General features: G+C 31.4%; 2 protein-coding genes and 1 non-coding gene across 3 annotated transcripts; all 3 read right to left on the minus strand.

Annotated features, from left to right (window-relative positions):
• Positions 1-6200: 6200 nt before the first annotated feature.
• On the minus strand, positions 6201-8116 carry LOC118054617 (uncharacterized). The gene is made up of 2 exons (XM_035066250.2): positions 7805-8116; positions 6201-6495 (listed from the first exon to the last, which is right to left on the minus strand). The coding sequence occupies exons 1-2, from the start codon at positions 8046-8048 to the stop codon at positions 6365-6367; spliced, it is 375 nt and encodes a 124-aa protein (XP_034922141.1). The 5' UTR covers positions 8049-8116; the 3' UTR covers positions 6201-6364.
• LOC118054757 (small nucleolar RNA Z43) lies at positions 7244-7331 on the minus strand. Its single transcript, XR_004688548.1, has one exon. It is a non-coding gene; the product is annotated as a small nucleolar RNA Z43 (small nucleolar RNA).
• A 1822-nt stretch (positions 8117-9938) lies between the features above and the next one.
• Positions 9939-11884, minus strand: LOC118054620 (pentatricopeptide repeat-containing protein At5g66520). Its single transcript, XM_035066257.2, has one exon. It carries the CDS (start codon positions 11652-11654, stop codon positions 10359-10361), a length of 1296 nt encoding a protein of 431 aa, XP_034922148.1. The 5' UTR covers positions 11655-11884; the 3' UTR covers positions 9939-10358.
• Positions 11885-13697: the final 1813 nt, after the last annotated feature.

A 13697-nucleotide genomic window follows, 5' to 3' on the forward strand; every position in this document is an offset into this window, starting at 1 on the left:
TACCAGAAATTTGCAACTGCTATTTTGGGGGTTCTATATAGGCAGCGAGTAAGTAGCGGAGGCTTTAATATATATATATATATATATATATATATATATGCTGAGGTTAATAATACCTTTCTATTTGTTGGAGGGATGATAAAATTCCCACATGAAATGGATTCGCATACATATATTAAAAAAGTATATATATTGTTCTCCTATAATCCAATTGTTACATCAAGAAAAAAAAGTGAAACTTCATCATTAGATAATAACGTGCATTTAATGTGATTATTATTTAAACATCCGACATTTGCATGAAGAATAAAGGAACTGTTTTCCAAACGAAAAAATGTGCAACTTTAAATAAATTAAAAGGTGAATTTTGCTAAATGATGATATTTTATATCCTATTTGATGTAATTCTAGAATCCAACATGCGGAAATAAAGTTATTAAATGTTTATTTAGATAATGAGTAATTACATGTTCAAAATAGTAATTCATTTTTTAAAATTGATAGAACATATAATTGGTGATAGAAATCTAATTCTTGCGAAATTGTTATTTTTATGGGGTTTAGGAATCTCTAATAATTAAGTTAATGATTTTTTAATAAGAAATTGTAATAAATAAAAGAATAAACATTAGGTTTTAGGGACCATCATGTTAGTTTTTGTATGATAAATACTCTAAGAATGTATGATAAGATAATAAAAATATGAACATTTTACCTCGATAGTTTGAAGAATATTTATAACTCTTAAACTTTATTTTTTTATTAAAAGGTTAGAGAGTCATTTTATTTTAAAAATTTTTGAAGAGAAAAAAAATCTCTTACATAACATTAATGTTGATGGAAATAATCTTTATATCAATATTAATGTTGATGGAAATATCTTTTACACGACATTAATATCAATAGATATTACATTTACATCAATATTAATATTGATTGGAATATGACAAGTTTTTAAAAGATTTTTAGATATATAGAGGTGTAAAGAAATGACTATTCTAAATTTTTATAATGATAAGAATGACCTTGTAACTTGAAATAAGGATTATAAAGACTATTATTTCCATATGTATTTGGTCTTGAAATAATTTCAAATCCAAGAATGATGGGTCTGAATATTTTACTAGATCCATATGTACTTAGTTTAACACTTAGCTAAATCCAAAGATATTAGGTTTGATATCTTGTTAAATTTAAATGTGCTTGGACTTAGTGCTTAACTTAACTTAAAAGTGTTAGGTTTGGTTTCTTGTCAAGTTTATATATACTTGGGCTTAGCGCATAATTAATTTCGTAGGTAATTTTTTTATGTTTTTTCATCCAAAAATCATGGTTTTTAAATAGTTTATTGCACTTCTTCCAAAAAATAATAATAAAAAAAATACTTTGTCACTCAATACTATAAAATATATGTCTTTGGTTGTTCTTTTTATTTTTTCTCTTTTACACAAAATTCAACTCATTCCTAAAAGATTATTTGTTTTGCTACCTCAACTCTCAAGACCTTTCTATATATGATCTTCGAGGTGTATTTGTCTTCATCCAATAACCACTTTGGTAGATGGAGAAATAATATTTTAAATATAATGTTATTTTCATATTATTAATTCCTAAACAATCATCAATTCTCCTAACAATTGTAAGTGAGAAAAGATTAAGACAATAGTTGGCGTTGTCAATATTATAATATTTTTAAATTACTTTTTCAAGTATTTTTTTATAGTTTTAATAAGAGAATCAAAATTATAAAAGAATATTTAAAAAACATTAATTTATTTTTTAAAATAAAAAATATTTTTAATAAACAATTTCAACCGAATTTATAAACTCTTACTTAAAGTTCGGGAACATTTTTATATGTATTACACCCTGTGTGTAGAGTATACGTACGGATTACGATCGAGGAAAAATGGCTTATTAGTATAATTGTTGTTTATTATTAACAACGTTACTAATATAAAGATTACGTTAAACAAATTATTAATGTAGATGACTCAATCCACGTACCTTAAAATAAAAGGCAAAGTTTTCTAAAGTTTGAGGGATTTTTCGGTTTGCATTACAAGTTTTAGACATCATTTATCTTCTTGATCACAAACACCTTCTAATGAAAATATCCACATAAGACTATAATACAAAATGTGAGGGGGTTGGCTTTTTTTTTTTTTTTTCCTTATGAAAGACGAGAAATATATTAATTAACAGATAATTTAGCCATAAAAAATATGGCTGAACAGGAGAAGTAGAATAATAAGAGACAGGTTAGAAAACATACAAAATATAATCAAACACCCTCCCCTGTTTACTGATCAGAAGTTAAGAAATCAACCAAAATATAAATTTATTAAAGAGCACTGTACCCATACAAACAAATCAGTATATATGAGAGAATATATGCTCAAAATAAATTAAAGAAACGTCAAAACAAATAAGACATTTTTTTTTTGTAGTGATTGTAAATAAGCATTTTTTTTTCTCTTTTGGGTTGGAAAATGCATGTTTATTATCAAAAATTTTTTTTAAAAAAAAACCAATAAAAATACCGGTGAAAAATATTTCCTTGTTTATATATGAAAATTATTTTGTAATCATTATTACTTTTCATATTAAAAATCATGCATTAATAGTAATTTCATGGTGATCATGATATTTATCTAAAATGGATTAAGTAATTCACTAGTTCAATTTTCTTAATTTCAACTTCTTGATTAATAATGAAACAAACCATCTATAAAAAATGAATAGTAACATTATAAAAAAAAATAATTAATTTATGTGAGATATTATAAATTACTTACATGAAGATCCATTATCTACAAATTTCACCTAGTTTTATTTCTTATCAAGTTTCACTCCACCAAGTAAACAAACTTATCTGTTTTTATTCTAATCATTTACATTTTAAGTTAAAAATTGTTTGTGGTATTTATATATTGTTTGTATATTTGAGTCTTTTACTTGTTTTACTATAATAATTTTATTGTATTAATGTATGATTTATATTTCAGGAATTGTTTGAGATTTGAAGATAATATATTTAATTTGTTACTTAGTAAAATTGATTGTGGTTTTGTAACTTGGATATGTTAAAACTAAAAAAAAAATGATAAATAATTTAATGAAGCGGGTACCAAGGATTTTTTGTTAATTTTATAGTTAAATTGAGAGTCTGAAAAAAATTAATTTTGTATAGAATCAATAATAATTACGATATTATTTATTTAGGATAGTATAATTTGAAAATTAAACTTTAATGAACAAGCCCTTTACCTGTATGGTTAAAAATGGATTACTCTTTGTTAATTTTAAGGTCTCAAAAGATTAATTAAGATGTGCATTATCCAAACACTTACACTTAAAGAAAAAGAAAAAAAAGTAGTAAAAGAAGGAGGTTCCTCTTTTCTAATTTACTCAAGACCACGTCTTCATACTCTTTTGAATATGCAAGTATCGTTTTTTTATCCTTCCTTTTCTTAAACATTCAATCAATGATAAAATGACGAACCTGCCATTTTCCCCCTTCCATATTATTCAGGATTCTTCCATTCAAATTGACTATACAGCCAAAAATGACAAAGTGACACTCAACTAGTCAAATGAATTGGAAGAAAGGAGTGGCGGAGAAGCTGCCACGCTTCTTCTTCTTCTTCTTCTTCTTCTTCTTTTCATGTATACATGCGTGTGTGTATCATTGGGAACTTAGCCTGAATTAGGTATACCCTGTATGTGTATCAGGGAAATGCTTTATCTATTAATGTTCCTTTCATACTAATATCCCAGTACGTGATAGCTTATTGTCATATAATTTAGATTTTGCGGAATATATATGTTATAGATTTCTTCAACTCATCAGATATATGTCCATTTCCATCATCGAGAGACCCACTGGGCTTCGAGCTGAATAAACAGGCAGTTAATTCTCGATTATATTATAACCAAATAAGCTAAAATAATCAGAATTCAGAATTGATGTTTCATTGAAGCAAGTTATGGATACACAGCCGTTAAGCCATGATCCTTCTATGAATTATATATTTACCAGTTCTTCTCTAACCTTTCGAAACCATATAAAACGGCTTGTCAATGCTTAGATAGGTCGAGAATCTCAAGGTCTGTAATGGGTAATTTGAAAAAAACAGGATGCAGTCTTGCAGATAAACATTATCTGTACAGCCCCGTGTATACAATGGCGGGCGGCAGTCTGCAAAAAGGGACCCATTTTCTGTATCTGTCCTTCTGAAGTCCTTTTCTCAGACAGTCAATGCAGGAAAAAAAACGAGGAGGAAGAAGAAGAAGGAAGGATTGAAGTGATAGATTGGCAAGTTGCAATTATTTTCAAGTTAAATTTGCACTAGTCTCGAACAGCGATGCCATATATACTTGCCCCTTAACGTCACTCCACAAGATATTTATTACAGGAAAAAACACTAATTTGTATGGGAAAACATTGTGACGCGTTGCACCGAGTACACATTTATAGTTCTGAACCTTTTTTGTTTGAATTTTTGCACGTTCTGTTTATCCTGTGAGTTGTGGTTAAATGTGTTTGAAAATTGTTTGTATTTGTGACATGATGACACTAATCTGTTGATATTGTCGATTTTTTTTTTGTCCTTTTAATTTTAGATTTTGGTTAAAAAATTTAACTTGAGAGATGAGAGGAGAAGAGGTTAAAAAATAAAACATGGCTGAGAAAATATTGATTAACTATATTTCAACAATAGAAAAAAGTAAATTTGTTTTTATTAAATGTGAGCTTGTGTGTACTTGATTAATTCTACATGTATAAAAAAATTAATCTTGATATCAATAGGTTTTAGTTGATAAAAAAAATGTTATTGAGATGTTTTTTTTTTATCCTTCATCACACCGGAAATACTAGATTGGAGTTTTGGAATTTTTTTTTTATTCAAAATGATTTCTCATTGTTATTTTTTTTATGTTAGAAAAGGCGTTAACCAACGTATGTATATGGCAACTTGTCGCTGTGCATGCCAGGCTCATGCACTTCATTTTTATCTTATATTTACTGGTCTAAATACAAAACAGTTACAGTTGGGCGGTTTGGTCATTGTCTGAATTTATTAAAATACTATAAAAAAAACTTTATATAAACAAAAAGATTGCGCGTGGTATTAAATTCGATAAGCCCGACGTTTTATTTAACTAGGTTAAAACAGAGGCTACGTCACGCCTTACCTGGTCAATTAAGCCAACAGTTGACCTTGATGAATTTGATCTAGTAGAAATTCCTAAATACTTTATTTATTCATTTTCACGAAAAATGGATCAAGGAGAGAGCCGAAAGAGAGGTGATCCAATAATGGTGTTAACTGTTAAGTGTCCGTTTCTTTCACTCCCACAAAGGGAGAAATGAAGTCCTATTTCCGTCTTCATGCAATCAAGAGCTATGAGATTAGACTAGAATGAGCGACGAAAAATTAAAATGATATTTTTAAAACAAAAAAATTATTTTTAATATAATACATTAAAATGATGTAAAAATATCCTAAGAATAATTTAAAATAAAAAATATATTTTTATTCAAATCAAGCTAAAGAATTCAACGTGCAGCGTATAGTTACTGAAATACAGCCAGTGCCCCAAAGCTAATTTCCAATAGCATGGACTAAGAAGTGGCCAATTCTCCTCCAAGAGAATGTGCGTAAATCTGGAGAGTTGAAACTTCGCAGGTAGAACTCGATGATCATAAATTTAAAATCTAACTTGGATTAAATAAGTAAATTTTTTTCTTAAAATAATATTATTTAAAAAATAATAATTAAAAATTAACTAGATTAACCTTCTACCTTCTAAACATGACTCGGACCTTCAGTAAACAAGGAATCAGAAATTAAATATTACAACAGCGATGGAGAAGTCAATAATGGAAGTCAACAATCCCAAACAAAACCTAAGGCCCTCTCACTACTAAAAATAAGAAAGTATTTAATAATATAATAGCAATTAATTTTCATAATATCAATATAATATTTTTTTAATTTTTTAAAATTTATTTTTAACACTAACATATTAAAATAATATAAAAACATAAATTTTCTTTAGAAAAAAACAATCTATTTACTTAAACAAACACACAATAAGACTCGAATCAGCTGGAATTGCCCATCTCCAATGACACACTCCAATCCATTTATGGTCCTAAGTTTCCACCTGCATAGGATGGATTTCATGGCACGTGCCCTCCAAAATTCAACACCTTCCAAATGACAGTAGAATCTCAAAAACACGATAACCAAAATGTAAAACAGCAGCCTCAAACATACAAAACTTAGCCAGCCTAAATTACGAAATAAAGTCAGCAAGAGATGAAAATGTCAATAGCATTATTAGTGCTTGCAAATTAAATATGTTTCCTCCTGATCCTCCCCTTTCCATGGTTCTTCTTTCTTGACAGCTTCAATTTCTTTTTTAGCTTCTTCCCTATCGGCTTCAATGACCTCTCTGTTTGATTGCCATCGTCCATTTCCATATCTGTTGTGGGGCCAAAGCAAGATCATAGTCAACATATTGAGATTTTTGATCGTGCTACCAGGAAATATATAGTTTGTTAACTCGTTGAATTTTTAAATTTGCTTCTGACTGATGAGATATCAATCTATTGCTAGTTGCAATAAAATTTGAAAAGGGGGAAAAAGAACTGGGGAAAAGCCACAAACATGAGAAACTGGAAAATCTATAAGATCATCAATTGAGCTTTCTGAGCAAAAGTGTCGATTCTAGCACTGTAAAACAGGAAAGTACTCGTGCAAAAAAAGTGCGATTTTAATAACCACAGAAATTATCAATTGAACCATGCTTATAATCATTATGTAACCAATTGTGTCAATCTACTTTTCAAAAGATCTACATTGACAGACAAACAAGATTTCATTTATTCAAGCAACTCTAAAAACAGAGTGTAAAAAGCCTACAAAGGAAGCAGTAAGTTTGTAATCACAGATATTCATGTGAGAGATACACCATTTGTTTCATCAAAGGCAATTGCATACCAAGAATAGAAACAAAATTAAATTTCCAGAGAACCAAACCGAGTAAAATATGAAGCAAATACCTATATAATACACAGGATTGGCCTCATAGAGAAGATTAGATTGCTCAACATATAATTTCAGACATATGCTTGTCTTTGATGTTAGTCTAATCATCGGCCAATAAACTACCATAACAAAATGAAAAAAAGAAACAAAAAAATAATAAAATTAAAAGATTAAAATGAAAGAGACTCAGAATATGGGTGGATGGTCGTCAAGGCCTGTAAAAGCCAATTACGACGAACGAGACCTTTCACACTGAAATCATCACAGTCCCTTCCGCATCTTCGCAGGGAGGAAAATAAACACAGAAACTCCTAAATCAACAACCAAACAATGTGAAGATGTAGTAAAAAGTAAACACCCTACATGAGGATCTAATAATTAGGCTTAGAAACACCTTGTAGCCCTTCTCGGCTGCTAATAAAGAGTAAACCATCATGGTCAATCACAATTTATGCCAAGAAGAATCTAGTAGCCACTTGCAGATACTTCGTTCAATTCTAGCAACAACCCCTAAATGAGGAATTTATAAATAATGTTCTCCGTACTACTGCATTACTACGAATTGGCATAAACTAGACATCAATTATCAAATTCCAGTATTCAACAATGATGACATAGCCATTAAAACTTAATTCCAAACCCATATGAATTCCTCGTTGAACCTAAATAATCAACAAGAGATAAAAAACCAAAGACAGAACATATCAGAGTACAAAAAGGGAAACGAACGAAACTAGACATACCAATTTGAGTATCTGTGGTGATGGTGGTGGTGGTGGTGGTGGTGGTAGTTGTCGTTGTGTCCATAGCAGAAGAAGAGGAAGAAGAAGCGAATGGAGAGGGTTTAACAGGAAGCTTGGGAGCTGCGAGGGCAGCTTCTAGAACAGCAAACTTTGCTTCATCTTTCTTGTCACAAAGAGGCTGTACTAGATCTCTCCTTATTGCTCGTAGCCTCTTCTCTCTCTTCGATCTCATAGATTTCGCCATTTTTTTCGAACAAGCTTTGCTTTTGCTGTAGAGGTTTTGGTGACTTAGCTTCGGGGTTGCTAGGGTTTTGTAGGTTTGTGTGATTTTAATCGGTGAAGCGATTAGAGGATGTTTGGTTTTGAGGATTAGTATTTCTATTTCCGGATTAGGATCTGCTTGTACGAGTTCGAATGAATCTCAGCTCTTGAATGGCTTTATTAGAACTAGAGTCCTCACTTTTTCAATTTTGGCTAATTGGTCCAAAGATATCCTAAACTTGAGATTAAATCCAACTAAACCCTTTACTTTTTAATTTGTTTTAATTTCAATCTCTTGAATTACTATGTCAAGACAATGATGTACCACAACGGCATAAAATCAAATATACTCGGCATGTTAACCTGTGATTTAAATCAGTTTAAATTTAAAAAAAAATAAAAAAAGATTAACTTGGTTTAATCTAGATAAAGATTCATGTTAAGAGCAAAATTTGATAAAATATAATTAATTTATTAAAAAAATTAAAATAATATTATTTTAATTTTTTTTAATAATTTTTTTTAAACGGATAATCCCGATCAACCCTAGTTGAAGTTTTATAACTGTGTAGTACTTGTTAGATTTCCGTTCATGGACCCAATCAAAAAGCATATTACACGCACATATGGATCTAATATCTGGTTACTATCAGCTCTTATATTTTCGATAGAAATCTTGAAAATCTGAAAAAAAATGCAATATAATTCCTGAGAATGAAATAACTAGGATGTAATTCCATACAAAAAATAATTAATATATCAATATTCCAAGATGAACAAATTGATCATTTAAAAAACTGCAAATCTCCAATAAATCACATGGTTAAGTTTTAAAACCGGCTTAGGTGTGATTCAAATTTGATGTTATATACTATATAGCTCATAAAAATTGCCAAACGGTGCCTGCCCACAAAAACTTGTGGACATAACTAACGATTTTGGTTGCCTGCTTTTCTTCTGAAGTCTGAAATGGCAAAGAAGAAGGAAGGAATTTCATAATTACCTTAATGAGCTGTCCCTTGACAGCCTCAGGGCCAGTGCCCACAGTTTTTTCAAAGAAGGCAAGCCCGGAAGGAGCAACTGTTAGTTCACAAGGAGCTTCTTCTGCTGTTGCTCTGAGCTGTAGTTGTAAAATAACATCAAGGAAGCTTTTGCAGAAGCCAAGACCAATTACTTCTCTTCTCTTGAAAAAAGTTTGGCTTTCACTCAGCTAAGGCTGTTGAGAAAAGTTTTCTTGATGGTGGCCGGAGAATTCGGTAGTTGGTGCTTTTGTTGCTTCAAATTGTTAGTGGGCAGTGTTATATTGGGTGTGCTGAGATTTCTGGGAGTGTAATTCCCAACTGAAAATGACCACTCCCAGAAATTTGAAAGAGATGAACAGAATTGGGTTCTTGAAACAGTAGTCTAGTGGTGGAACTGTTAAAAAGAAAGCTATCAAGATTCAAGCACAGTCCGATTTACAATCAGAAGAAATATTTTACAGGATAAGCTTCTAATGAAGCACATTTTGTGAAACCATAATTTCTTTTAACAGTCTGTAAACCTCAGATATTGTTAGCAGAGCCAGAAATCCCAGTGTTAAAACGTTGATGTGATAGATTTCTTTGTCTTGTAAATAAAACCACAATATCTTTGGAGAGACTGGTTGCTAAAAAGAACATGCAACAAACAAAAACATCCTGGTTATAGCCTTGGTGCTAGCTTGTGATGACATTCCCCCATTCTGGTTTTGCCAGAATCCCAAATCAGATCAACTTTGATGACAATAAGTTTCAAGGGAGATGCAAGTGAAAAAGATTCGAGTCCACGTTGATCTACTTGATGAGTAGAAAACAAACAAAACCTACCTCGAAATTATGATAAGAAAACCAGAAGAACTGATTATTTCACCTTGATTTAATGAAAAATCCCAAACAAAAGTATATATGAATATATCGATGTGTAAATAACACTAAAAGTCCAGCTGATTTATGGATCCAAGCTGAAGAGCAAAGGTTAGGCAACCTCGAATTCTCACTAGTCACTATCCAAAACAAATGACAGAGCACGAAGCATAAAAAATCCTTCTTCCCCACTGCCCATGTTCATCTTCTGAGATTCTGTTGACTCAAGAATTTTAAGAATTGAAACGAAGTTAGATGGAAATCAAGAATATGCGATCGTCTCTCTATGAACAAGAGACAGTAAGCCCATTACAATCAGCATGCGGTTTCATTAATTAGCGCACAGTTCTTCAATCTTTATGTGCTGCCTGAAGACGGGAAAACTGAGCTCTCGATAACAGTAATCCACTTCAGATACAACTAGAGCCCCTGGCTTTTCTCACATTTTGGTTAAGCACTAAGTTCCTCACCCTTTCTGCATCATCCCATTTCTTATTTAAAACATACAAATCAGATACAAGACTATAAATCCCTCCATCATTCTCTGGTTTTATATCCCTCAAGACCCGCCCTATCACTCTATCAGCGATGTCAAATTGCTTATGCATCTTGCACGCTGATAAAAAGGAACCCCAGATGACAATGTTAGGCTCAAATTCCATCTCTTTAATAACCTCATAAGCTTCTTCTAAAAACCCTGCCTTACCAAACATATCAACCATGCATCCATAATGCTGAATTCTAGGATCCAAACCAGTCTCTTTGATCATTTTAAAATACTTGCGACCCTCCTCAATCAACCCCTTACGCGCACAGGCATTAAGAATCCCCGTGAAAGTCATCTCGTTAGGCCTAACACCTGCTTCTTGCATCATCTTAAACAACGATAACACCTCTTGACAAAAGCCGTGTTGCGCTGCACCACATATCAATGCAGTCCAAGTCGAGACATTTCTTTCTTGCATCAAAACAAAAACCCAGACAGCATTCTTCAAGAATCCACACTTGGCATACATGTCAACAAGAAGCGTGCCAATATCCACGTTCAACTCCCACCCATTCTTCACTACAAAGCCATGAACTGATTTCCCAGCTAACAATCCAAGAGAACCCATGTGTGCACAACCCGATAAAACAGAACCTACAGTCACTTGGTCTGGTTTTGGGTTCTCATTAGCCATCATTTCTCGAAAAAATGACAGCCCTTGATCCCGAAACCCGTTATTAACATAACAGGTAATCATGGCGGACCATGAAGCTGCATCCCTCACAGGCATAGCCTCAAAAAGAGAACGTGCTTTATTGATACTCCCTGACCTTGAATACCCAGTAATCATCGTGTTCCATGTAACTATATTTCTCTGAGGCATTTCATCGAACAAATCACACGCTTGATCAAACGACATGACAACGTATGCATGTAGGAGGCAAGTGGAAACATAAACATGTGTATTGAAGCCAAGTTTGATTATATGGGAATGCAAGTGGTGAATTATCGTGAGGTTCTTGAAATGGGTACATGATTTTAGAGTAAAGAGTATTGAGAAGGTATCAAAAGGTATGGATTGGCGGTGCATATGAGTGTAGAGTTGCAAAGCTTTGTGAGGAGAAGAGGCGTTTTTTATGGCTAAAACCCATGTGTTGTAGCTTTTTGTGGGAATTTGCCATTTTGTGGATTTGAGGAAGTGTGAGAGAGGAACTAGCATGGCTCATTGCGTGGTGGTGGTGCTTAGTTCCATTAAAACAGTGCAATTTGCATGGATGAAGAAGAGTCGAAACCCAAATGACAATAATTCCATTGGCTTGCTTTAACACAAGTAGATACAGGCATCGAATCAGCGGAAACGAGTTGGGAAACAGCTATCACCCAGTGTTGAGTTCAAAAAAAAAAAAATTAAGTAGGTTGGGAGGATGACTAATTCTTCGGCGATCTTAACTGTTTATTTTCTTAAAAAAAAAAAAAAAAATCTCAATTAAAATTGTATGTACTGACAGATAAATCAGTATCTTGTAGTTTAAAAAACCCAATAGACTATTTTGTTTTTAATTATTTTTTTAATGTCAAATATATCTTATAAAAATAATAATTCTATCTTGCATGCTTAAATTTTTTTTTTATTAATAACAAAATAATAATTCTTTATTTATTATGAATCTAGCTTTATAATTTGTTTTAATTTATATTTTATGAGACTATTCTAGTTTCATAATTTAGTTTACGAGTTTGTCAAGTTAGCTTAAGTAAACTTAGATTTTTTTAAAATTAATTTTTTTAATTTTATCTTTCAATATTGGGTTGATTTTAAATCGAGTTTCATAATTTATTTTGATTTATTTTCTACGAGATTATCTTAATTTTATTATTCAAGTTACATGTTTGACATGTTAATATGAGTTGACTTAAGTTGTTTTTTTATTATTTTTTTTAATTATTTTTTTTATTTTCATCCTTTAATTATTTTGAGTTAATTGAGAATTAAACTTCAAAATTTATTTCAATTTAAATTTATAAATTATCATGATTACGTGACTTTGATCATGAATTTGACAAGTTTATTCGAGTTGATTCAAGTTGATCTAATATATTACTATTATCTTAATATTTTAAAAAATATCATCTTAAAATTTTATTTTAAATCAAATTATTTTTTATCCATCATTTAGATTAATTTTGAATCACCAAACATATCATTTTATACCAACTTAACTTTCATGTAGTTAAATTTTTTTCTAATGTGTATTTTATTTTATGTTAAAAATTAAATAACTTGATGTGCAAAGGAGCACAGGTTACTAGTATACTTTTGACGCTATTTGGACAAGGGACAACACCATGTGACCCATATGAACAAGAAATAAATGGGGTTCTGGCCCAGCAGTGGAAGAGACTTGTTCCCTTTCACTACACATGGGTTCCAATCTTATCGTGCACGTCTGTCATCTCTGAGGTGTCTTATATGTTTATAGGACTTGCAGGATGTTCAATGGGCTTCATGGATTAATTGTGGTGCATACAAGCTGACCCGAACACTCTGGGTTATAAAAAAAAAAAAGAGAGAAAGAAATAAATGACATGAACAATCTTGTTGAATGTTGAAATACGGAGATAAATCAACGGGCTGTCCCTTGTCTAATTAAATCAATGGGTTAACCATGGAATATGACATTAATTTGCTAATTAAAATCAAAGAAGGTTTTTCAATAACATCTCACGACACTGCCTTGATGAGCTTATAGGAATACGTACAGCCTAGGAAGTATTAAGTATAAATAAATAAAGACGTCTAAGAAATATAATTAGCCATACTTACGTACCAAATTAATTAAATGATTGATATTTTGAGACAGAGACACAAAATTAGTGGAGGGGGGGCTACCGGAGGGTTTATTACATATTGATAGCTTGACAAGTGGGGATAATCAATTTTGTTTGGCTTTTGATTATTAAAAACTTAAAAGAGATAATCATGGAGTTGTCGGTAAAACTCTCTAATCTAAAGATATTGAGATTTCATAATGGAACGGTGGTCCATATCGTCTTCAATTTGTTATCTAGAAGTTTAACCATCAAATTAAAAGCAGTGCCTCTCCCCACATGCAAGCCCCACTCCCTCAACATTAGCCAAAAAAAAGCCAAGCTTCATTGACTGCTGCAAAAACCAAGGCCAGGTCTCTTTTTTCTTTTTGGTCGATTGATTAAGGAGCGGAACTATATATTGTGGTTTAGCCTCTTGGATCTGTGGTCTAGC

This window comes from Populus alba, chromosome 3, assembly GCF_005239225.2.
Source record: "Populus alba chromosome 3, ASM523922v2, whole genome shotgun sequence".
Taxonomy (NCBI): Eukaryota; Viridiplantae; Streptophyta; class Magnoliopsida; order Malpighiales; family Salicaceae; genus Populus; species Populus alba.

Bases quoted from the DNA above. Each gene is read 5' to 3' on its own strand.
- LOC118054617 (XM_035066250.2), bottom strand. From the start codon at position 8,048: ATGGCGAAATCTATGAGATCGAAGAGAGAGAAGAGGCTACGAGCAATA. The intron at 6,496-7,804 runs GTATGTCTAGTT...GCCCCACAACAG, and splicing joins CACCACAGATACTCAAATTG to ATATGGAAATGGACGATGGC.
- LOC118054620 (XM_035066257.2), bottom strand. From the start codon at position 11,654: ATGCTAGTTCCTCTCTCACACTTCCTCAAATCCACAAAATGGCAAATT.